The 25,869-nt window shown below is 36.8% G+C and overlaps 2 protein-coding genes across 5 annotated transcripts in view; both read left to right on the top strand.

Annotated features, from left to right (window-relative positions):
• LOC129263028 (protein smoothened-like) overlaps positions 1–5,084 on the top strand; it is a 30,642-nt gene extending 25,558 nt beyond the window's left edge. The window contains exon 12 of the mRNA XM_064103057.1: positions 365–5,084. Within this exon, the coding sequence (XP_063959127.1) occupies positions 365–783 (419 nt within the window). The 3' untranslated portion in view covers positions 784–5,084. The remainder of the gene's footprint in view (positions 1–364) is intronic.
• A 1,013-nt stretch (positions 5,085–6,097) lies between these two features.
• LOC129253694 (tRNA-uridine aminocarboxypropyltransferase 1-like) lies at positions 6,098–24,959 on the top strand. Of its 4 annotated transcripts, none has more exons than XM_064103031.1 (6): positions 6,098–6,177; positions 7,838–8,116; positions 10,760–10,903; positions 17,296–17,394; positions 19,410–19,527; positions 22,891–24,959. In XM_064103031.1, exons 2-6 carry the CDS (start codon positions 7,925–7,927, stop codon positions 23,130–23,132), a joined length of 795 nt encoding a protein of 264 aa, XP_063959101.1. In that variant the 5' UTR covers positions 6,098–6,177; positions 7,838–7,924; the 3' UTR covers positions 23,133–24,959. The 4 variants fall into 4 exon arrangements, 3 of the variants coding, with proteins under 3 accessions (XP_063959101.1, XP_063959094.1, XP_063959107.1); XM_064103024.1 differs by having other exon boundaries at positions 6,106–6,186; XR_010294269.1 differs by lacking the exon at positions 22,891–24,959 and adding an exon at positions 20,226–20,649 and having other exon boundaries at positions 6,110–6,186; positions 19,410–19,747.
• The last annotated feature ends 910 nt before the right edge of the window (positions 24,960–25,869 follow it).

The following is a 25,869-nucleotide window of genomic DNA, read 5'->3' as shown; positions in this document are numbered from 1 at the left end:
TTGTAATTGCTGACAACTTCAGTAATTGATTCCCGGGTTGAAAGCAATTAGCAGATTCTTCACGATTTTATTTACGGTATAATACTTTATTCCATCAACATAGAAGAATGATGGTCTGGAGTAAAACCATAGAGGTGTAATAGACCTATCCAAATTACAATGGTCCTATTTCCAAATAGAAGACCGTGACAGTATTTATCTAGCAGTTTATTTTATTGTTACTTGATACTAGCACAGATTCAATCCTTGTGTTATGTAGACCTAAATTAAAAGACTGATCTGTCAAACAGTATCTTTATTGTAAAGTACTGAAACCTGCAAGAGGTTGCATCAAGCCTTCATTTCATTTTCTTTCCTATTTCAGACTCCTCAGACAGTGGCAGGCCACTAACAAGAGGCAGAACAACCTTAGAGACAGAGGCGGTCATTGAGCCTCCGCCACGCAGCAACAGACGCTCCCAGTCCTCTAGGTCTAGGAGACAGGGTTTGACTTCATCTTCCAAGAAGCGGCGTCTGCGCAACATGCACCACCCGGGTCGCCTGGAGACACCGCTGGATGATGCCTTCTCCGACGCGGAGGACTGCATGGAGCTTCCGGATGCTCCCGGTATGGTTGGGGACGGGGTCGGTCTGCCGCAAGGAGGGGCGTGGGGTCACCAAGGAAGGTCATTGTCCAGCGTTCCTGTGCTGCCTGCCATTCAGCAGAAGAAGAGAGTCTCCATCGCGCAGCAGCCGACCATGTTTGAGATACCTGGTGACAGCGGGATTGAGCACGCCCTCTGAGGCCAAAAGATGTAAGCAGAAGGAGAGAGTCTTAAAGATGTCAGTCTTCAGGCTTTTGCATGATTTCAGCCAGCCCTGGCAACTTTCAATTTCAGGCCTTGTTTTATGCTCTATGATGTACATATGGGGCCTTTGCGTGTTTCTGGCTTCCATTCAGGCCTAGCGAGTAAAGCATCCCTGGAGTTTCCATCATTCAGCCACCAACCATGTTGAAATGTCTTGTGAGATTTGGATCGAGCATGCCCGTTAAGGGACAACATACTTATGCTAAACTGCATGCCAGCCTTGTTCTACCTGATACTGTTTTAATTTGCATGGTATCGGTGCAGAAGATGCCAAGTTGCCAATTCTTTCTGTATTGACTATGCTTCCTTGCTGTATGTTATCTCATCTTCAGATCTAGCTTGTTTGGCCGATAAAACTTTTATTATGCGTGGGGAGTGCTAGAATTATGAGAACTTGCTCGAACATTTGTATTGATATTTCATCTTACTCATGTGGAAAGCCTATGGAGTTGAGGTCACTGGACACTATTTCATAGTTTACTCTAATTTACTCATAGACTATTTCAGTTAATTTGAATGATTTTGAGTTGGTATCAAACCATCTCTCTTTGGATTTGCTCCCTTTGTTGAACATGAATATTACTGGACTGTTCTAAGTGAATGTGCTGGATGAAGTGTACTTAGTCATGAAATCTGTATTAATTGTGGTCCAATTGTATCCAAACTGCCTTTGAATCCGGCCTGTATGATCGGTGATCATCATTTGTATTCTACATGCAACATTATATGCAAGTTTCAGTATTCAAACTGGAAAAAAGATTGTGCCTTGCTGTTTCTTGAACAAAGCCAAAAAACCTTGATTACTATTATTATGAGGTGCTACAAATTCAACCTGTAAATTATTCATTAACCAAAGATATGTATCATCAGTATTCAGAAATATCTGTATTCGTGTCATAAATATGCAATATATCTTGCGGGGTGGTTTTAAAGGTACTTAAAAACAGTTTTATGGTACGTTTGTCTTCACGTATTCCCCATCTTGTTCATAATGAAGATACTACATGTATGTGTGCTCATCAATTCAACTCATTATGTGTACATAGACAAACAAAAGAGTATGTATGACTAGTAAACTCAGCAATTTTTTTCTTTTTACATTTTGATATTAATACATGGGTACAGTCATCAAAATGTGATATTTTTAAACTGGTGAGTACATAAGGAATGTATAAAGTGGAGCGATGTGGCCCAGTGGAGAAGTCTTCTGACTTTGAAACAGAGGGTCGTGGGTTCAAATCCCAGCCATGGCGTAATTTCCTTCAGCAAGAAATATATCCACATTGTGCTGCACTCAACCCAGGTGAGGTGAAAGGGCACCCGGCAGGATTAATTCCTGAGCGCTGAAAGGTAGCTCAAGCTAAAGCCGGGGTAATAATAATAATGATAATAATAAACACTGTGCCTCGGAATAGATTATTTCTAGATGGCGTTATATAAATGCCTATTATTATTGTAAAGGGAAATGGAAAGCTATGTATTTTTTTTAATGACTTTTTATCTACCTTCTGTGCCCAATTTTATAAATTCTACGTGCCTTATGGTTTTGAATTGGTGCTTGTTTTATACTAGAAATCTAAGCACAGGTTTTTATGCATCTCCCTCTTCAAATAATGGCATGAATGCATCTAGTCTTCCCGTCACTTAAGAAATCAATTAACTCCTCCGTTGCTACTGGAACTAAGTGATATTTAATGAGTTAAGTGTTTGTCTAACATTGAACTTGTATTTTGTTTTCATGTTTGACATTTGTGTTTCCAAGTGATTACATGCCATATATTACAAGTTAGCATCAAGAAATAGTATTTGCAGTTTTTGTTTGTCAACATTTCTTTCAGCTTGAAACGCCCCCTCCCTTTAAAAAATCCTGCGTATGCCACTGCTGAATACTATGTAAATGAAAATATACACAAATTATTTGTTTTTTATGAAGAATAAGAGCAAGGTTGATATACCTGTATATGTGGTTATTTGTAATTCATTGAATGAAATTCAGATTTTCTCCACCAATGACTTCAAGGAAAATATAGTTTGAGCTGAACGTACTTCAAGTAGGTCATATTCTTGCTTTATTTTTATCTTTATTTTTTAATCAGAACTTATTCTGATGTGTGCAACAATATGCCTCTCTTTCGTTTTATTTTGTAAATTTGTACTATATTCTGTTTTAGTTCTGTAGTTAATAAGAGATGTATACAAATTAGATTTGAAATTTGTACTATATGTGTAAGAAAACTGTACTACCTGAATTCTCTTGAGTACTCAATGACTCTGATATAGTGTACTGCTTGTTAAATTTCTTCTGTGTTAATGAATCAAATTCATTTTTTAGGAAAAGGTATTCTTGATTTTAATCTTGCAAGTGTAGCATTGCAATGTATGAATGATAAAAAGAGTACAACAGGCTGAAAATAACATGATTAGAATGGATTGACTATGGAGTAAAATGAACGAGTAAACTCTGAAGATTCTAAAAAAATTAGATTAAATAAATAATGAACAAAATTGCATTTTTTTAAATTTTGCATTATTTGATTGGACAGATGCAGTGAGAGAGCTGATGATGTCATCTCCCTCAACTAGTTTCTAATGTATTTTATATGACTTTATTCAACTTTGTGTTCAAGTACTGTGAACATGACAGTGACTACTGATTCATTGTGTAAGATCATCAATGTTTAAATTCAAATTTGTTTTACAAGGAAAATATTCTTTATTCAGATTGTATATGTGTGATAAATAAACAAATTAATAAGGAAGATGACATAATCGAGTTTTTGACAGAGTATGTAGAATCTTTAGCTCACTGATTGCATACAACACCAAAACATGCAAAATTTTGAAGAAAAAAAAATCCTTATTTTTCATCCGATAGAGATTGAAAATTTATTTATCACATTTTCATACTAACAATTAGCCGTGAGTTACCCTTTAATCTGATCTAGTATAGTATTTTTTCACCTTCTAGCTCATTAATGATTAAGTAAGTTATTTGTTATTGTGTTTCATATTACAATTGAAACAAAATTGGGATGCTGGTCAGTATAAAATGTATGATAATTGAAATCATGTTTATGTTGTTATGTACATACAGTCAGATAATAGTTTTTTATTTACCTTTTAGAAAACTGCTTTTTATTACCCATTTAAGGATACTAAAGGTCACGTCCACCCTGCAAAAAAAAGTGAGTTCTGGAATTAACTTGTTGAGAGCGGGGGGGGGGGGGGGGGGGGGTCAGGGGGTGCACATTTATCATTTTCATGCCAAATCAATGTTTTCTTATTTCTTCCCTTTTCTTCTCTCACTTTGAATGTTTTTAAATTGTTTTTTTTCTTGGTCTTTGTAAAAAGTATTTTAGTTTTTTCTTACATTCTGATATATTCTCCTATATTTATGAATTTTATGTACAATATACCACTTTTGGATAGATCAGAACCTTTTGAATGTGCCAAAAAAGTGTATTTTATTGAACAGTGTTTATGAGAAAGTAATTAAGATCTTGAGTTAGAATTTTTTATTAAAATTGTACATGTGTATCTCATTTTCTGTTGCATGCCATATGTTTAGAGATGTGCTAAGTAGTATTCTGGCCAATCGTGTGCTAAAAGTCTATTTATCTTCCAGTTTCTGCTAAAAACATGTCAGTGAATTGAAATGTTGGAAATGCCAAAAATATTTGAATATTAGTTTTACCTCATGATGTTAACCAGTATGCAAACCTAGCATGGTTGGATTTAAAACAGTAAGAACCCAAAGCTTTTTTTGAATGACATTGTCAAGTCATTGTTACATGTGTAATTTCCATTTTTGGGTTATTCTTTTTAATCTTCTGTGCCACTTTTATCACAATCATTAACTTGAAAGATTAGATAAAGTGTGGCAGTCAAAATGATCAAATGGAGTCAGTTCATTTAGGAATTTCTAAAAAGAAATGTGTTGAAATGATTAATAATACGAGAAATGACAGCAAAAAGAGCAAAAGTACATAAAGAATACTATATTATGTGGCCTTTATGTTTCATATGTAAGAGGTTTTTAATGAGAAAAATAACAAGGAATGAATATCACAAAGTTGTTAGTATTGTGCCTTGAATATATAAAGATATGCTCAAAATGAGAAAAGGATTAGCATGTGAACTACAACTTTTGGAAAATTGTTCATATTCATGTATTCATTTTGTATTTTTTAACTAGATTTATACATTTTGATTAAAATGTAAGTACCTCAAAATGTATGTTTATTGTGGATTAATTGTATTTGATTTGAATCAGGTGCTATACAAGAGAGACAGAGAGGGAGAAACAGAGAGGTGGGGGACTAGGGGGGGGGGCTGCAGGCACAGGTCCTTGGGGATGAGGGGGTCTTTGCCCCCCCCCCCCCCCCCAGACAAAAAATGAATAAATAAAAAAAAATAACAATAACAAAGAAAATAATGAAATGAATCATAAATAAGAATAAATAAAAATAGGAAGTAGAGAAAGGAAGAGATGGAAATGAGAGAAATAGAAGGAAAGAGAGCAGGGAAAGAAAGAGAGGAGGGGAGTGGGGACAGGTAGCTGAAGGAAAAGTGAGAGGAAGATAATTAATAATGAAGGAAAGATTAAAAAAAATAGAAATTAAACAGGGACAGGGAAAAGAAGAGAGAAAGGAGAAGGAAAAAGGGATGGGGAAGTGTGGTAGAAAGAGAAGGGAGGGAAAGTGAGAGCGGACATTAAAAAATGGGGTAGAGAGAAGGGAGGGGAGTGGTATTACGTTTTCAGGGATTCCCCTTGATTTCTTTTTAGTTCATATCACGGAAATTACCTGGAAACAAAAACTATATTCATCGAATGACCTAGACCAAAAGCTTCAGTCTGTGTAAAATGGGGATGATAGTAAAATGTCAGAAATGGTTGAATGAATCTCCAGAAACGACGCACTGCAAATGGCTATGAATAACCATGGAAGAACCAAGAACCAAATAGTGTGCGTGGCGTGGCACTGAAAAATATAAATCCAGGGGAATCCCCGGCCTTGTGCTTGTACATCCCGGTCCCAGACGCTGGTATTTTTTTTTTGTCATTAATAATGTCTTTCACTTCAATTTTAGAATAAATAGGTTCTTTAAAAGATCACAGTTTGGTAATTAGGTCAGATATAATATGTTCAATGAAACTCAAAATGCTTTAAATCATATGTTGTAACAGTTTATTTCTATAAATTTATATTTTATTAAAAAAAATAAAACACGAAGTCTCCTTGATTATCATAAGGGCCAGGGATCGGAATTTCACCGATCGACGGGAGGAAAGAAGTTCTGTGAGGAGCAAATCAATTATTAGAAAAGGGTAAAGAAAGTAATTGCCGCAAACATTTTTTTCATGACAAATTCTTTTAAATTCATTGATCTACATCTGGTAAATTTATCTTTGTGAAATCATGAAATCTTAAGACTCACTTAGTTAGCTGAGCTGCTTGAAGTTGAGCTGAGCCTGAGTCATTGTGAGTGAAAAGTGATGGTGTCTAAATAATTCTGAATCGAATATGTGGGACAGTGTATTAATTTTCCTTGGAAAAATACCCGATATTTTAGTGATGGAATTCCGTGCCTATTTTGCTAATTTCTCAGCACTCTATGTAAAGCAAATATCATCATAATGACCTTGGTATGTTTGTGTGTGTGGGGGTAGACAGCTGGCAGCCGTCTGTTTCGAGGAGTTTTTTTATTTTTTTGATTTTTTAAATTTCTCCTTGTACACAGGAACACAGACGGCTCGCTATCGTGCAGCCACCATTAGGGGACTTACAATGCAAAATCCCCCGTCGGGGCTGTTCAATTTTTGTCTTTAATGAATCAAAATTTTGAAAATTAACGCGTCCGAAATGCAAATTAATATTCCCTCTTGGCATTAATTGCCAAAAAACGGGGAAAAATCAAGTTAAAAGGAACAAAAACAGTGACTTACCTCGGCTGTCGCGCAACTTCACCTCCCTGTTTTATCCGAACTTATATACATAAACATATGGCCATTGAGTCCCCTGTACAGATCGCGCTAGAACTTTGGTCTCTGTATTTGGTGAGTGAAGCCAACGGACATGACGGAGTTCAGCTGAACAACCAACATAACAGAGACCGAAGCTTTTGGTCTAGTGTGGGGGGTGCATCGCAGCTTTATCATGTTGAAAGTTGAATGAGGAAGTGTTACTTTTGGCCTTTTTATTAAGTTTTGGGCAAGGAGTCCAGGACCAGGTTCCTCAAGTGATGTTCGTGTAGGCTCGCGCTCCACTTCACTACCGCTACACTACGTTACCCCCTCCCGAATATCAAGCCTGTGAACTTGCTCTTATACTCCAGGTGTGATTTTATGAGGGGAAAATATAAAATTCATGCAACATCACGATCTTTAAAAACAAAAACTATTACTTTTCACAAAGTTTTACTTCTTTTCCATGCTTCTATCAGTCTCAAAATTGTGATTTAGAGCCAGTAACAGTTTCCTCACACGTATTAATTTACTGCCGATTCCAAAACATTGCAAACGCAAACTGCGCATGCGCGAAAATCGCAGCTCAATTCATGAATATGAGTAGGACTAATCTATATTGAGATTGTTTCGCATTTGCATCAGATCTCGATGTATAGTCCTAGATTCTAGGAGTCCTAAATTTTTTAACAGTTTTTTTTAATTTCTGATAATTTCATTTCAATTCAATAATGGTATTTATTTCAAAACTGCATTGCATACATAAGGCTGCAAAAAAGGCTGAATTTGGCATGCTTACATGCATTGACAAGCATAATACATAAGGAAACATGAGAAAGACATTAACATACCATTATTATGAAATAAATATTTACGTGAATAGCTCTTGTACAAGTTTATTCTTAGCTCTTTATGCTTTTTATGCGCCTTAGCTCTTTATGCGCCTTGAGCAGTCTACAGAGTGGATTTGGTGCTTTATAAGTCACATTATTATTATTATTCTGATCTTTTTTTTTTACCACAGATCTTTATAATAGCCGGCTATTGTCTGACTTTTCACCAATAGTAACACAACAATTCTGGGCAGCTAGTAGAGCGGACCGGTGATAGCATGGAGAAGAAAAGGCCAAAGCCTGCAGATGGAAGCGATCCGTTTGAAGGGATGAAGATCGCTTCCCATGATGTCTTAGCTGATCTGAAGCAACGTTCAAAGTGTTCTCTGTGTAAAGCATCAAGAAAATACTTCTGTTATACCTGTTATGTCCCCGTGCCTGCCCTGAAAGACAAGATACCATTCGTGAAGGTACGGTACTAACTTTTTTGAAATACTACTACTACTAATAATAATAATAATAATGATAATAATAATAATGATAATTATAATAATAATAATAGTAATAGTACCATTTACCCCATGCGGAAAAATGGTACGAACATCGGGCAGAGCCTGTAGTAGAGAACGACGATGTAAAAATTTTATGGGATTTTAATATCCAGACAGACAAGGTCATTGAAGCTAGACGACCAGACATCGTTCTCTTAAAGAAGAAGGAAAAGGAATGTCTCATCATAGATATTGCGATTCCGGGAGACTGCAGAGCTTGGCGTAAAGAGGAGGAAAAGATACAGAAGTATAACGATCTGGCATGGGAGCTGAGAAGGATATGGAAGGTGAAGACGAAGGTGGTACCAATAGTCATCGGAGCCTTAGGAACAGTGACAACAAGACACAGAAGCTTTCTGGCTGTTCTAGGAGTCGAGGTGTCCTTTGAAACGATACAGAAGGCAAGCTTGCTTGGAACAGCTCATATCTTACGGAAGGTCTTGAATTAGAAAGAGAAGTGAACAATGAGAAGAGGACCCATTTGATAGAATATAGAACAATAACCCTAGATTTCTGGAAGAAGTCCGGTTGCTGTTTAATATACCAACAGAACATCAAGTTGTGGACAATGGAAATAATAATAATAATAATAATAGTAATTATAATAATAATAATAATAATGTCAGGAGCATACATCTCCCTCATGTAGAATGTGTCATGACAAAGACGAAACGATGTCTCATCTGGTGAGTGAATGCAGCAAAATGACACAGACTGAGTATAAAGGAAGGCACGACAGAGTAGCAGCTGCAGTTCATTGGGGTCTGGTCAAGAAGTACCATTTACCCCATGCAGAAATATGGTACGAACATCGGGCAGAGCCTGTAGTAGAGAACGACGATGTAAAACTCTTATGGGATTTTAATATCCAGACAGACAAGGTAATTGAAGCTAGACGACCAGACATCGTTCTCTTAAAGAAGAAGGATAAGGAATGTCTCATCATACATGTAGATATTGCGATTCCGGGAGACTGCAGAGCTTGGCGTAAAGAGGATGAAAAGATGCAGAAGTATAACGATCTGGCATGGGAGCTGAGAAGGATATGGAAGGTGAAGACGAAGGTGGTACCAATAGTCATCGGAGCCCTAGGAACAGTAACAACAAGACACAGAAGCTTTCTGGCTGTTCTAGGAGTCGAGGTGTCCTTTGAAACGATACAGAAGGCAAGCTTGCATGGAACAGCTCATATCCTACGGAAGGTCTTGAATTAGAAAGAGAAGTGAACAATGAGAAGAGGACCCATTTGATAGAATATAGAACAATAACCCTAGATTTCTGGAAGAAGTCCGGTTGCTGTTTAATATACCAACAGAACATCAAGTTGTGGACAATGGAAATAATAATAATAATAATAGTAATAACAGTGATAATAATAATAATGATAATAGTAATAATAATAATAAAATGTCAGAGGAACCTGAAGATGCGTTCAATTTTCTGTTTTGTCAATGCAAAAACTAAAAGTCAATTAGAAATTAAAGTGTTAATTTTTTTTTAAATAAAAAAATACCTCACAGAATAAGTCTACAAAACAGTCAAATGGAATCAGTTTTCTTTCAATATTTCATTTTTCCTTTTTATGTTTGAAATCAGAAAAAACAAATCATCTGATAGTACTTAAAGGACAAGTCCACCCCAACAAAAAGCTGATTTTAATAGAAAGAGAAAAATCCTACAAGCACAACACTGAAAATTTCATCAAAATTGGATGTAAAATAAGAAAGTTATGACATTTTAAATTTTTGCTTAATTTCACAAAACAGTTATATGCACATTCTGGTTGGTATGCAAATGAGGAGACTGATGATGTCATCCACTCACTATTTCTTTTGTATTTTATTATATGAAATGTGAAATATACTAATTTTCTCCTCATTGCCAAGTGAAATAATGATTATTTTTTTCCTGTACATGTGGAAACAGCATTGTTTAATACTATATGGTTCAGTCAAGTTGGTCCTTATTGTCAAATCTGTAAAAAGTGAAATATTGTATAATTCAAACAATAAAAACAAAAGAAATAGTGAGTGATGGACATCATCGACTGTCTCATTTGCATATCACTGAGTTGTGCATATCACTGTTTTGTGAAAAATAAGCGAAACTTTAAAATGTCATAAATTTCTTATCTTACATCCGATTTTGATGAAATTTTCAGCGTTCTGCTATTTTGATTTTTCTCTTTTTATTCAAAACAACATTTTTCTGGGGTGGACTTGACCTTTAACTTAATTTGAAAAGGTTGATTTCTTGACTTATCAGTCTTCACTCACTGAACCAATTTACCCAAACTTGGAGAAAAAAAATGGAATTTGTACCTATTGTCTCCCAGGTTAATTTATTCAGTCATTCTTGGTGTCGGACATAACAAGATTTCAATAAAAAGACGAGGAGTTGCTCTTTAACATTCTCGAAAATTCAAATTGCAATATTCAATTGTAATCTTTGAGGATCTGCCATGTAGATTCGGGTACCTATATTTTTTTTGTACACCCTGTAGTGCAGCCCGATATGACCTTTAACCTTGTTAATTCAATGGTTTGTTTATCCTTGAAACAGTTGCCTGTCAAAGTCGATGTCATCAAGCACTCGAGGGAGGTGGACGGGAAGAGCACAGCCATACATGCGGCCATCTTGGCTCCGGACGATGTCAACATTTATACCTTCCCCGACATGCCGAACTATGATGATCCCTCAGAAAAGGTATATACACAAAATAATGTTTAAAGCAAGTATACTATGCAATAGTTGAAGCAAACTAATATGCTTTTCACAGTGCATTTCCTTATATTACCCCATACTATCCTTAACCCCGGACTATCCTTAAGCCCTTAAACCCCATACTATCTTTTTTTGGTTTCAGACTGTCTTTCTTAACCCCATGCTATTTTCTTAGTCGGGGTTAACGCCTTAACCCAGGACTATCGCACAGCTCATGAATATTGAGGATTTTGCCACTCAAAGCGTGATTAACGTGCAACTTCAACTTCTGTGATTGGCTAATGCTTAGCCCCACTTTTCCTGAGCCTGGTTTTGTTTCACTCTGCGTCTCTTACCACAGCAATAAGCGTGCTAACCCTGCTTTTTTGCAGGGCCAGATAGTACCGTACTATTTACCGTGCTAGCCCAATTTGCTAAAACGTAGTGTGAAACCAAAGTGGGTTAGCTTAACCCTGGGAATCGGTGGGGCTAAGACCCCCCCCCCCCCCTTAGTCCCACCAACTTCCAGAGGTTAAGGAAAATATATGCAGTGTGAAAAGCATAAATGTTCCCATGAGAAAGTTCTTGATATGGGTCATTCCATGCCAATTCACCCAATGAATGTGTAATTTTGCACCCGACCCTCTCGGAATTTGTTGTAAATTGGTACGCATAAAATTCACCATGGCCCACGCACAAAACAAAAAAAATAAGTCCAATTGGTCCGTCGGTTCTCACGCTACGGCCCGCCCTTTTCTCCTTGTTTTGACAAAAATGGGCGTGACCTTCAACTTTCAATGGCCACTGCGCCGTAACGTGTTGACCAATTTTCATGAAACTGGTACCATTTATTAGGAAATTTAGAGAGGAATCCAAAACATGCATCAAATAATGTATTGGAGCGATTTATAATGTCGTGACCTTTGACCTTTACTTTGACCTTGAGTTTGACCCCCGGACAAATAATTTTTTAACTTGATTTTCGTGTATGTTAATTATTAGTATGATATTGACAAAATATTTTAAATCAATGATGATATTTTATTTCTTCACCTTTTAATACTCTTCCAAAGATACCATGAAATTTCACTCTAGTCCCACATACTCATATTTATGTTAGTAAAGTGTTTACCAGTTACATGATTTCTTCCAATCTTAAGTTACAGTATGCATGCACATGAAAAGAAATTAAGCTCATCAGTTCACAGATGAAACATTAAAAATTTATGCTCATGAATAGGTATCTGTTTAGGCATTTGATGTTCAGCAATATATACCATATTTATATATATTCTTGTTAGTAAAGTGTTTACTTTTATGGGAGCCTTAAATAGGCATATACTCAACAATTTGATGATAAAAGTAAACACTTTACTAACAAGAATGGTGAATTTTATGTGTACCAAACTACAACAAATTCTGAGACGGTCGGGTGCAACCACTGGGTGAATCCAGATGGAATGACCCATATGAGGCTCAATTGTCATCAAGTCATTGTCAATTTAGGTATGGTTTATTTTCATAAACCTAACTGTATAGTCATGAAATTTTAGCTGAAAATAGACCAACATAGATTAGTACATGTGGGACAGTGTATTATTATTACTTAGAAAAAAAAACACCTTGTCGGAATGCCATGCTAATTTTGTAAATTTCTCAGTATTACACATTTTCTACCACAATATATATTTCAATTATAGATCACTTGAATTGTCATTTTATTACATTCTATTCAACTAATTTTTAAATTGTTACCACATATGTTTAACTTTTACAACTAGTATACAAATAGTGAATAGGCATAAGTGCAATGGCACGAGATTTGGCGCGAGGTTAAAGAAAGATGCTCTATTCAATGAGGCATTAGCCGAGTCGAATAGTGTCTTTTTCTTTCACCGAATGCAAAATCTCGCACCATTGCACAAATAAGAATGTTTATACAACGCCTTGGATTTCAGCGAAAATATGAAAAACATAGTTTTTCCGGCAGTAATCTGTGAAAAAGGAGCAAAAATATTGAAAGCGGAAAGCAAAATCCCACAAGCACACATGACCTTGGGCAGCATTGCGCATTTAGCCATTGGGCTATACGCCTATTTCACCTTCATTTTTTACTGAGCGCAATGAAATGAACCGTATAGTGACGTCACCTCCTAAAGCCGTGTAACGGTACATTTTGGATTGTACGTCATGTGTGCAAACGGTACAAATGTTTGACATTCAGTCCCCCATTTGCTTGCGTACAACAAGCTAAATAGGCGTGTACTTGATCGATTTACTTCAGATGATCCACAGTAACGCAGAAAAGTCGAAAATGATTACCACGATTGTTACAACTGATTTTAGCAAAGCGTTCGACAGGATTAACCACAACATAGCCATTGCCAAGTTGCTTCAAATGAACGTCCGCCCGTGCGCTATCGCGTGGATAGCGGACTTTCTTAACAACAGGCACCAGAGCGTAAAGTATCGCACATCTTTCTCTGATTGGCTAGAAGTTTATGCAGGTGCTCCACAAGGGACAAGACTTGGCCCCATTGTTTTCCTTGCAATAATCAACGATGCGTGCAACAGTCTTAATCCCCCATCCTACTGGAAGTATGTAGATGACCTCACATTGTTGGAGAGTAGAAAATCGTCCACTCCATCTAATATCCAATCAAGTGTGACCGAGTTAGAACAATGGACTCTCAATAATAATATGAAACTGAATCCCAAGAAATGTTCAAGTATGACAGTAACGTTCATGCGTAACCCTCCTCTGCCAATCATTTTATTAATTGAGGGTCAAGAAATTACTCAAACAGATTGTATAAAGTTACTAGGGGTTAATATACAGAGTGATCTTAAATGGTCTTCACATGTAAATGAAATGGTAAAGAAGGCAAACGTGAGACTGCACATGCTGCGAAATCTAATCAGGTTTCGACTGCCAATTGACGATTTGGTTAAAATCTATGTTTCTTACATTCGACCGGTGCTCGAATATTGCGCTCCCGTGTGGAGCTCGGGCTTAACTTCTACCCAAGTTGTTCAAATTGAACGTATTCAGAAGCGCGCGTGTCGCATGATTCTAGGATTTCAGTACATTTCCTACGAGAATGTTCTCCAGCGGTGCCGTTTGCCCACTCTGAGTCACCGCAGGGAATGCCTCTGTCTCAGCTTCGCTCAGAGACTCTTGGGTCCTAGCGCGAGGTTCAGACATTGGCTTCCCCATACACGCGGTGAATCACACTCTAAGAATCTCAGAAACAATAACAAATTCACCGAAGTGCAATGTAAAACTGTTAGGCATAGAAATAGTCCTTTGCCATATCTAATCCGACTATTGAATGCTCACTGTAATTAATATATTTTCAACCACATGTAGTGAATCAGCTTGCAGTGCATGCGTCTTTCTAATTCTCTCATCCTTTTTTTTTTTTTTTTTTTTTTTTTTTTATATCCACTTAAAGTTTCCATCTTCTCTCTTAATTCGGTCTACATTTCTGTCTGTTCTTCGTTTTTTTTTCTTTCTTTTGGTTTCCTATTTCATTCTTTTCTTTCCCTCTCTTTTTCCAGTTTTCATTAACTTAATTCTTTTAATAATTACTAATGTTTTTTTTTTTCTACTCTGTTTTTTTTTTTTCGTTTCTCTCTCTCCTCCATTTACTCATCTCTTTCTTTTTTTTTTCTTTCTTTCTATCTCTCTTTCATTCTTTCCTTCTTAAGCTCCCTTTCTTTCTTTCTTTCTTTCTTTCTTTCTTTCTTTCTTTCTTTCTTTCTTTCTTTCTTTCTTTCTTTCTTTCTTTCTTTCTTTCTTTCTTTCCTTTCTCTCTCTTCCTAGCTCCATTTCTTTCTTTACCCTTCTCTTCCATTTTATCCCTTCTACTTAGCCTTTTATCTATCTATCTATCTCTACTTTCTATGCCTCTTTTTAACTTTTCTATATGACGCATTGCTAAGAATTCATATGTTAAGACTGTTTTACGTGCTTTTGTCTTGCCCTTGGTTACAGGATCCATTTCACAGGCCTCTGTAGCTGTACATTAGGTTCATTTACATGACTGGAGTTACGTTGTTTTGTAAATTCTCAAATTTTATATAGGAAGTGCAATCAATTAATAACGTATCCATCTGTTGTACACTCGCAATCTCTCTTTATGACAATCTGTCTTTTTTTTACTATCTCAATTCACCTCGTTGCTTTTCTCCTTCCTCTCTCCCTTTTTCCCTTCATTTCTCTCTCTTTGATTTTCGCTCAATTTCCCTCTCTTTCTAATTCCTATTGTAATTCGCTCTGTCCTTTGATTTGAGTAAACAACTTAAGATGATGAACCATATTATTTCATTATAACTTTTTTAATCAGGTTATCACGGGAAAGAAAAAAACGAGTCTTGCCATTCAGATGTGAATTTTTGTCTCACCTGCATAGCAGAGTGAGACTATAGGCGCCGCTTTTCCGACGGCGGCGGCGACGGCGACGGCGACGGCGACGGCGGCGGCGGCGGCGACGGCGGCGGCGGCGGCGGCGTCAACACCAAATCTTAACCTGAGGTTAAGTTTTTGAAATGACAGCATAACTTAATATGTATATGGACCTAGTTCATGAAACTTGGCCATAAGGTTAATCAAGTATTACTGAACATCCTGCATGAGTTTCACGTCACATGACCAAGGTCAATGGTCATTTAGGGTCAATGAACTTAGACCATGTTGGGGGAATCAACATCAAAATCTTAACCTAAGGTTAAGTTTTTGAAATGTCATCATAACTTAGAAAATATATGGACCTAGTTCATGAAACTTATACATAAGGTTAATCAAGTATCACTGAACATCCTGCATGAGTTTCACGTCACATGACCAAGGTCAATGGTCATTTAGGGTCAATGAACTTTGGCCGAATTGGGGGTATCTGTAGATTTACCATCATAACTTTAAAAGTTTATGGATCTGATTCATGAAACTTGGACATAATAGTAATCAAGTATTACTGAACATCTTGTGCAAGTTTCAGGTCACATGATCAAGGTCAAAGGTCATTTAGGGTCAATGAACTTTGGTCAAATTGGGGTATTTGTTGAATTACCGCCATAACTTTGAAAGTGTGTTGGTCTAGTTCATAAAACTTGGACATAAGAGTAATCAAGTATCACTGAACATCCTTTGCGCATTTTAGGTCACATGACCAAGGTCAAAGGTCAATGAACTTTGGCTTAATGGGGGTATCTGTTGAATTACCATCATAACTTGGAAAGTTGATGGATCTTTCTCTTGAAACTTGGACATAAGAGTAATCAAGTATCACTGAACATCCTGTACGAGTTTCAGGTCACATGATCAAGGTCAAAGGTCATGTAAGGTCAATGAACTTTGGCCACGTTGGGGGTATTTGTTGAATTACCATCATATCTCTATAAGTGTATGGGTCTAGTTCATAAAACGTAGAAATAAGAGTAACCAAGTATCACTGAACATCTTGTGCGAGTTATAGTAGTTTTCAAAATCAGCACTGCTGCTATATTGAATCGCGTGATGCAGGTGAGACGGCCAGAGGCATTCATCTTGTTAATTAATCTGTACGATTTTTTTTTTTTTTTTTTTTTTTTTTTATAACATTTTACAACAAATGCATGTACTATCAGTATCAATTTATTATCTAATTTAATTTATATCGTGATATAAGTGTATTTAAGATGTAGAATTTGTGTAAATTCAGTTGTTCTTTGTTTGATATTGATTGTATTTTTTATGTAAATGATTGTAAAGGGTAATGCAATTCGGCTTTTCGGCCGCTATAGACACCCTTGTTGAATTAAACCGTTTTAAATAAAAATAAATAAAAAAAAAACAATACTAACTAAAAAAATTAATAATTTAACTTTGATAAGGTATTGTATAATATACAAAATTTCCAGCTAATAGCTGAAACTTTAATGTCTTTCATTTTTATCACATGTTGAACTTCACCAAAAGTCTGCTTCTGCACATTCTTGCATACCAGGGGCCCGTTTTACAAAGAGTTGCGATTGATCCAATCAATCGCAACTATGGAAATCCAGCAAAGTCAACATATAAAATGCATGTTTGTTCAAATTTTTCTCTAGATATGAATGTATATCCATATATTAATTGATTTCTTGACAATTTGGTGTGTTCTCCTCTGTTTACAAAGAACATTTTGCAAATTTCCTGTAGAAAAAATTATGACACTGATGGATTTCCATAGGGTTAAGATTGATTGGATCAATCATAACTCTTTGTAAAACGGGGCCCTGATCACAATAAAGACTAAATAGAAATAGTTTTAAGATTGTAGCCTATCATATCTTAATGGGTCATATGTGCACTATTTATTTTTTTGCACAAATATCTGTCTAATTTTCTGTATATTTTGAAATCATTCCTGTAGGTGGTTCTTGTCTACCCCAGCAGTGGCGCAGTGTCCTTAGAAGAACTTAAACAGAGACAGGCCAAAGAATTCGATACAACCAAGAAGGACAATGAAGTTGTAAGTAGGAAAGTTGTTTGTCACCATTTTCATGAATTCTGGTAGTCTCAAGATGATTTTGGTGAACAGAAACAGCTTGAGAGAAATGAGTTGAAGCTATTTAGGAGAGTTAGAATATGTAATAAATTCTAATTTGTCATACCATTTCAACCATGATAGTACGATATCTATGGAATCATTGAGACATTTTAATAGTTTTTGTGATATTTAAAATGTTCAATCATTCTTCAAATGTTAAACTCAAACATTCTTTTTCTATTTTTCATCAGTTTTGCCCGTTGGGATACTTTATGAGAAGGTTGACAAATATGTTAGTTGGTATTTTAGCAAGTCTCACCAGGAAATAATACTACTGTGAATGCTGTTATTTTTGTGGCGGCTTCAAAACATAGTCGCGGCTTCTTGAATTCGCGCTGCACACTCCATAGTCACAAAGTCACTTCCTTCTTCCCCATCTGTGAAAAGTTTTAATTAACATTTCAGCGACGAAAGTGTATTTTCTGATCATAATTCTAGCTCTAAAGCGGCGTAATTCAGCATTGTTTTTATCCAATCATGAGCTTTTGTGACATTTAGCGCAAATTTTCTTTGCGGGCAGACATCGGGGAAGGCAAAACGGAGGCACTGCTGGCCTGGTATGGACGGCCGAGCACCGGATGAGGACCGGGGGGATTACAGCTATTCAATGTGCATGGGATAAATCAACGAACCCATGACAAAAAAACTTCCATTTGAGAACACTATACCCCAGTTTCCCTTCTCATCAATTCTCTTCTCCAAGTATGACAAACCCTAACTGCTCCAAGCAAGCAATTTAAGTATCAAAACACCTGGTTCTTGACGTTGGTCCGAAGATAACACAAAAGCCCGGCATATACAGTCACAGCAGGGGGCCACACACGATGGGATGCATGCGCAGCGCTGAGCACGGTCCCTGCAAAGCATGCCGTCATTTTTATTCGCTTACTTTCCTTATTTCGAGGTCGATTTTCTTCGTTCGAAATTGAAAATGGACTAACATTGGATTACTGAATACAATATGCCTTTGAAAATGTGATTAAATATCGAATACAATAATTTCATTCCGAAGGTCCTACTACAGGCAGAGAAGTCTTACGTAATAGCACAGCTGTAGTTTATCTTTTCGTCCTTTGCTCAACGCTCATATACTGGCCTGTGGAGGTGAAATTGAGACAGCGGGGATTACCCCTGGATTACCTGGCCAAGCACGGTTGATAAGGGCTTGGAAATGATTTTTGGGAGATCCAAATGGAAAATGGGGTATAACACCGCAGTTTGCAATCTGAACTGCGGTCTTTCTCCAAATGGGGGTTTGACGTAATGCTGGGCGATCGACCCAACATCTTAAAAACTAAACAGATCTAAACTCTCACCAATCAAACAGCAAAAGCAATTTATATTTCAACCAAAATCATAATTTGAATACCGATCTGCGACTGTTAAAAAAATGATCGCATTGCTTTGAAACAAATTCTCGCCATGCATATGATTTTGGAGCTCAAGCTTGCTCGCTTAAATGTCGCCCTCTATAGGTCAAATTATGCAATCTCTGCCAAAAAGATGCTTATAAATTCGCGCTTGCCGATTTTGCCGCGAAAATTTCCACTTTTACAGTATTGAGATATCATGTTCTGATGACCAAGTGGATAGAATATCTGCTCCACATGCTGAAGGTCGCTGGTTCAAACCCATCATGAGGTCATACTAAAGATTTACTGAATGGTTCCTTTTGCCTTAGCTCGGTGCTGTGCACTACCAAAGGAGCAGGGGGAAGTTGAATATACAGAGAACTCCATTGGATTAACCAATATTTTTGGTTATATATTATCGTAATGTGGGATAGTACTTATTCCAGTGATTATTTGAAAAAAATCAGGCATTGATTTTGGAAAATTGCAGCAGAAATTAATTTAGTGGTTTTGGACTTACTCATGTCCACCTCATAACATAAGAAATTTGAGTAAGACAGAAACTTTTGCCTCTTTATCTATCAGATCAAGGATTCAGATGGTCAGACGAGCAATGCATCGGGGTGTCCTTTCCAAAGGGTAATCTTCATTGACTGTACGTGGGATCAGACTTACCAGATCTGTAAGGATGAACGTCTCTCAGGTAACGTACAGTGGTTCAGACATAGAGAGTTTTCGCTCAGCAATGTACGGAGGTCTCAAGAACAGATTAAACGTATTGAAAATACCCTTCAAATGGCAAAGAACAGCTGGGAGGTCTTTGAAGAAAATTAATTACATCAAACCCTCGTTGCAGAGGTGACCACACCAGCTCAAGGCTTTGCTGCTGTCCTATACCCCGATAACAAAATCCTCATTAGGCGGTTTCAAACCGCCTCGATCACAAGAATCCCCGTTAAATTACGATAACATTTTTAGGCTAAAAAATACCCATTAATCATTCCTGCATTCACACCACCCCGAAACATACCATTCGGAATAAATTCCTGAAGTTAGGAGCATGCGCAGTATGGTCTAATAAGCAGGCAAGGCGCGAGATTCAAAACCACTAGCCCAGCAGCCACCCACGGCGCCCGCGCCCAACGACACGCTGGGCTAAAAGTTCCCGTAAATTGCTTTCACATTGCCTGAATACCTGCGACCTTGGAAAAATCCCCGCGAAAGTTCTCGTAATTTCGCCAAGTACCTACTATTTAGTGGGTATTTTCTTTCGGGGAAATTACGCGTAGTTTGCTTTCACATTACCAAAATACCTGGTATTTTCTGATCGGGGTAAATTTCCCGATCAGAGAATACCTGGAACTGACGAACTTCGAGGCGGTCTGAAACCACCTATTGGAGGAACCAAGATGTTTCATTCCCAAGCGCTATCAACCCGAATCGCCCGATAATCCCTCTTATGTAACATTTCTCCGCAAGCCCGAGGGTTAGACCATAAACAACAGCTGTGATATTACGTAAGAGCAGCTCTGCCTGTAGTAGGCCTTTCGGAATTAAATTATTGTATTGTATATTTATTCAAGTTTTCAGAGGCATATTGTATTTTGAAATTCAATGTCAATTTGTTTTCAATTTTGAATGAAGAAGATCGGTCCCGAAAAAAGGAAACCTGTAGAGAATAAAAATGATTGCATGCGCTGGTGGGCTGCAGAGTTTGATTGAATCGTCACTCTGCGTATGCAATAAAGAAAGAAAGGAAGAAAGAGAAAGAATTGAAGAAAGATAGAAGCCGAAGGAAGGAAGGAAGAAAGAGAGAATAACATTTAAAGAAACAAAAATAAACGTAAAGAAGGAAAAGGATACTGTTTTGATTCACCAATTTTCGACAAAGACTTCTTTGTCATGACAGATTTTCTCTGTTCTTGAATTATCTGTACGTCGCTGAGCGAAAACTCTCTAATATCCAAGTCATTTTGAGGCACATGGAGACACTAAATCCTATTTTGATATGTGCTATACGGAAACTGTTATTATTCTTATGATTTACTGTATCATTATGGTTTAAAGGGGAATCCAGCCCTGTCCATACAATGTTGTGTTGGGAAGGAGAAAAATAGATTAAAGAGAATGGTGAAAGTTTGAAAGAAATTGGACAGACAAGCAATAAGAAAATTATAGCTGTTTTAAAATTGAGATCACTAATACTATGTAGATTTCAAATTGGCAATTGGGTAAGTAAATTATGACTAGGGGCAAGGACAACTTTCCCATAGGCCATGTACTTTATTATCAGGGATTTGTGGTTTTCTCCTAAGTACCCATTCCCCTGGGGCAGTAATATAAATATAACCCAGGTAGTATATTGTTTTATGTCCTCATGAAAGAAAAATATAATTTAAAATAAAACTTTTGGGAAAAATGACATTTTAGCCATAATATGCATTGGAGTACAATGGGAGAGTAGTCCTTGCCTTACATTACTATTACATCCCATATGCGGCCAATTTGAAGTCTCCATGGGTATAGTGATTACCAATATTTACAACTTTTAAAAATTCATAACTTTCTTGTTGTTTGTCCAATATTGTTCAAACTTCCACCTTTCAACTTGTCTGATTTTTCTTTTCCTTATAAAAACAAATTTTTATTTGGGTTGGATTCCCCTTTAAGCTATAGCCGTAATAATACATGTAAGTTCAAGGATACATGAGCAGATAAAGGTAATTGCTGACAATAATTTTTTGATCAGTTTGATTTTAGTCTCAATCAGTTTTACCTATGGCTTTTAAAGCATTCAACAGTGTTTTTCAAGTAATCAGCAGTTGATTCCTTTAGAATTCAAACATATTTTTAAAGAATTCAATAATGCTTTTTGATTTTTCAACAATCTTTTAAAGCTTGAATCTGAAGGTTGTTTTAAAATTGAAAAAGGAAATTTTGGCTCAGATAACCGTTTGATGTTAAACACGATTAAAGGGGCACTCCAGGCTGAAAATGATTATATCTAAATAAATGGAGTAAAATTCAAAGAGCAAAATGTTGAAAATTTCATTAAAATCTGATACCAAATAACACAGTTATTGAAGATTAAAATTTAGCAGTATTTTGTGAAAACAGTAATATCCACATCGTCATGAATATTCATTAGGTGTGCTGATGATGTCACACCCCTCATCCCTTTTTCTTATATTGTTACATGAAATCATGATTATTTCATTTTTTTCGCACGTGGATGACTGATATGCCTCCCTTATAATAAAATAAATTGCAATGATGAATATCTAATGCATTAAGTCAGTTGTCAATCCAATTTATTTAGTTCTTGGAAGAAAAATTTTGAATAATCACAATATCAAGTAATAAAATACAGAAGAACAAGTGGGGATATGACATCATCAGTTCACTCTTTGAATATTCATGAAGACATGCAGAGTACTGTTCCTCTGAAATAATGCAAATCTTTAAAATGTCATAACTTTGTTATTAGTTGTCCGATTTTGATCATATTTTCAGTTTTTTTGTTTTTCTGATTTTTCTTTATTTGTTCAAATCATACTCTTTTCAGCCTGGAGTACCCATTTAAAATCAATTGCCTGACTCTAGGTAACCAAATGTGAGAGTCAGATACTCTATAAATAGATGGTTGCCAGCGTCATGTGTTTTTGGGATGTTAGTTGTGTTTAACAATCATGAGAACTGTTAACACTTTTTAACAGTCTCTATGAGTTTGGATTGTGAAAACTACATGATGATCCTGATTTTGGTCAAATTCGTGTGGTCCTAATTGAATCACATCGGTCAGATTTGAATGACAGACATATTATAATGTGTAAGTAAATGAGGCATTCTATTTCATCTCCTTTCCTTTTTCCCCATGATTTTATGACTCTCTACTTTAACCCCCTCCAGTGGTATTTCTAGTGGGTTTTTTTTAACCCAAGACAAGAATGTTCTACATAACATGGCAAATTTTAGCCTCACATGGAACTAGTTTTTGGTGTATTGAAAGTTGTTGTAAAATCATATCAATGAGCATTTTTTAAAATTTTATATCGTACCTACCCAGGCCTTCAATGCGTTGTCATAAACGACCGGAAAACTTGCTTTTGGAGGAGTCAGCGGAAACCAGACACCTACCTTGCTACAATTGAAGCCATCTACTACTTCATGGTCGACTACCAGAAGACATTCCTTCCGGAGGATGTGGGTTGCTATGACAACCTCCTATACTTCTACAGCTTCATGTACGACCTTGTGCATCAGAATGATGGGAGAGATGTTAAGCGCAATAAAGAGGAGAATGGGTGAGGAAAGGTAGTACTGTGCTATGAAAGCCTTGGAACTGCAGCCGGTCCGAGTTTGATGGTCAAATTGTCTTGAGCCAAACAAGATGGGAACGAGGAGAGAAAACCAGATGTCGTATCCCACATAGTAGGCAAACGAGAGTTGCAACATTTCGGCCAAGATCTGTGGATATTGACTGATGGTCGCTGCAAGCACCTGTTGAGGCATAAGCTATGGTCCGAGGGTGCCGGAACCGCCACAGCTGCAAGTGGTCTGTGCACCAGGCCAATCAAGAATCGTGGTACTGTTAAATGATGCAATTGCTATGCGGTGTGTGGACACGGGGATCCCTTCAGCATCGGGCAGTGCTGCCATTGGACGAAATGCGGACATTGAGGAGTTCAATTTGGAAACGGCATCAACTGAAGGTGTGATCTTTGGATGGGGAACAACTGAAATAGGTGCATTCCGGCAGATGGTGGAAAGCCATCCCTTTGGGGTGTTAGTACTATTATTCAGTTGGATTGATTTGGACAACTTCTTTAACATGCAGTGTGTTCATCCTGCGCTACATAACTTTCTTCATCCCAATTGAGCAAGTTTCATAGTGCAGGGCAGTCGCATAATGATCCAAACTTTTTGATGGGGCCAAACATGACATATGGGACAAAATTTATAAACAGTTGCAAGCAACAAATTTGACATTTTTTATTACAAAATAATAACGGTATATTTACTCAGGGTAGCCACTTCAGTTCTGAAAACTGTTCTCCCAGCGGGCCCTACTATTATTATTACCCAGCTAAGCTAGGCTACCTATTCAAGTGCACACAGCTTTTTACCTCACCTGGGTCGAGTGCAGCACACTGTGGATGAATTCCTTGCTGAAGGAAATTACGCCACGGCTGGGATTTGAACCCACGACCCTCTGTTTCAAAGTCTGGAGACTAATCCACTGGGCCACGGCGCTCCAATCTATCCCTTAATATAATTTAGTGATAGATTTTGACATGATATTCTGAAAATGATATCATAATGCCACCTATTTTTTTTTCTTTATTTTTTCATTTTTGTTCTTGGTCGTCAAAATTAGAGATGGGGTGCCATTGCTTCCAAGCCCCCCCCCCCCCCCATCTGTACGCTAGTGGTGCAGGGTGAGTTAATGCATATAATTGCAATGACAATCCAGGAGTAGTATCACATCCAGTCAAAAGAAATTCCTCGAGTGCTCAAACACCTCATCTGGGTATGCGTGTTAAAGTCAGGGTTAAAATATTTAGCACTTTAGAAACATCATATTATACAAATAATGAATGTTAATGAGTGCAATGGACAGAATACTTCATAAGGTGAAAGATGAAATGATCCATTCAACAAGGCGTAGTGGAGTTGAATGGATCATTCATTTCATCTTTCACCGAATGAAGTATTCTGTCCATTACACTCATAAACATTCAGTATTTGGTTTATATGACACCTAAAATAGATTCTTTGTTAATATGAAATTTGTGTATTTCGAGGCAAAATAGGCTCATTCAGTGCAAGCTCGGTCTGTTGACTATCGTGTACATACAACCTTCACGTTGCAAACACGAATGGTGCCTGCAGTCTGGGTGCGCACATGCAATGGACAAAATCGTATGGATCCAAAATTGCACGATGAATGGGTCTAAAATTACAAGGTTGATGACATCATTGTAAAATGAGCTGAATGATCGATATCGACCAACCAAATGACAAGGATCTATCTAGGTGTCGTATAATAAGTGCTATATACATGTTGCATATTAATTATTAATTAATTCATTCATTCATTCAACTTGTGAAATATAAATTGATGATAAATTACAATAGTGTAATTGACATTTTCTTGTAATAAATGTTTATATTAATCCTCTATTGCTGCAAAAGCTTTAAATAGTACTGTATGTAAGGAGTGCTGTTGATATAGATCTGTTAGTCTTTGAAAGTGTACAGAAGCTGGGGTATAACGAGAGAAAAAAATCACTGACTCAACATTACTTTGCATACGTCTGGTATGATTTTTAATTGACATGTATACTGTATTTTCCTTCTGAAAAGCATCTGTCATGGCAATGATGAATACAGAGATTTGGCTTCAGCCATACAAATGATTCACAAATATTTTGTACTTCCAAACCCTTATTGTATTTTCACCTTCCAAGTTAACAAGATATTCAGGGTTTTCAAAATTCTGGATTGCAACATGGTTTTATTCCGAACTGTTCAATTTAAGGTTGTAATTCCTACAAACTCGTCAGCCTTGGCTAATTAGTAATTACCACTTTTAAATATTTGGTCCAATTTAAATTTGTTTTGTATCATAATTTACATATAGTCTAATTACCCCTTTGCTTTGGTCTATGCCTGGTTAGTCTAATCACCATGCCTATTTTATTTCATACTGTTTTCGTCTAAAAACTAGCCAGGAATAGACCAAACGGGTGAAACTAAGTAGACCAAAGGGGATATTAGACTATATGTAAATTATCATGATACAAAACAACAATTAACCCAAGTGATGATTAAACCAAAAAGAAGTTAGCAGATACTCGAAAATCAAATTTGTCAAAAGTACTTTGCGTCTTTAATCTTTATTAAGTGATAGGCATGTAAAGCAGGTGATTTTAATTCCTATGTTTGAATGGGAGTGAAGGGTTTTTCTACAGTCTTTTGTTGGGTCATGGTAGAGTGAATTGCTGCTAGGTTGGGAGACCCAGGCAAGCTAGGGTAATACTTG

This window comes from Lytechinus pictus, chromosome 1 (genome assembly GCF_037042905.1).
Source record: "Lytechinus pictus isolate F3 Inbred chromosome 1, Lp3.0, whole genome shotgun sequence".
NCBI classification, from domain to species: domain Eukaryota; kingdom Metazoa; phylum Echinodermata; class Echinoidea; order Temnopleuroida; family Toxopneustidae; genus Lytechinus; species Lytechinus pictus.
The sequence above is the reverse complement of the archived record's forward strand: the minus strand, read 5'-3'. Positions and strand labels throughout refer to the sequence as shown.

Coding starts and splice junctions, on each gene's coding strand:
- LOC129253694 (XM_064103031.1), top strand. CDS start 7,925: ATGGAGAAGAAAAGGCCAAAGCCTGCAGATGGAAGCGATCCGTTTGAA. Junction 10,904..17,295: donor ATGATGATCCCTCAGAAAAG/GTATATACACAA, acceptor TCATTCCTGTAG/GTGGTTCTTGTCTACCCCAG. Junction 19,528..22,890: donor TAAGGATGAACGTCTCTCAG/GTAACGTACAGT, acceptor GTACCTACCCAG/GCCTTCAATGCGTTGTCATA.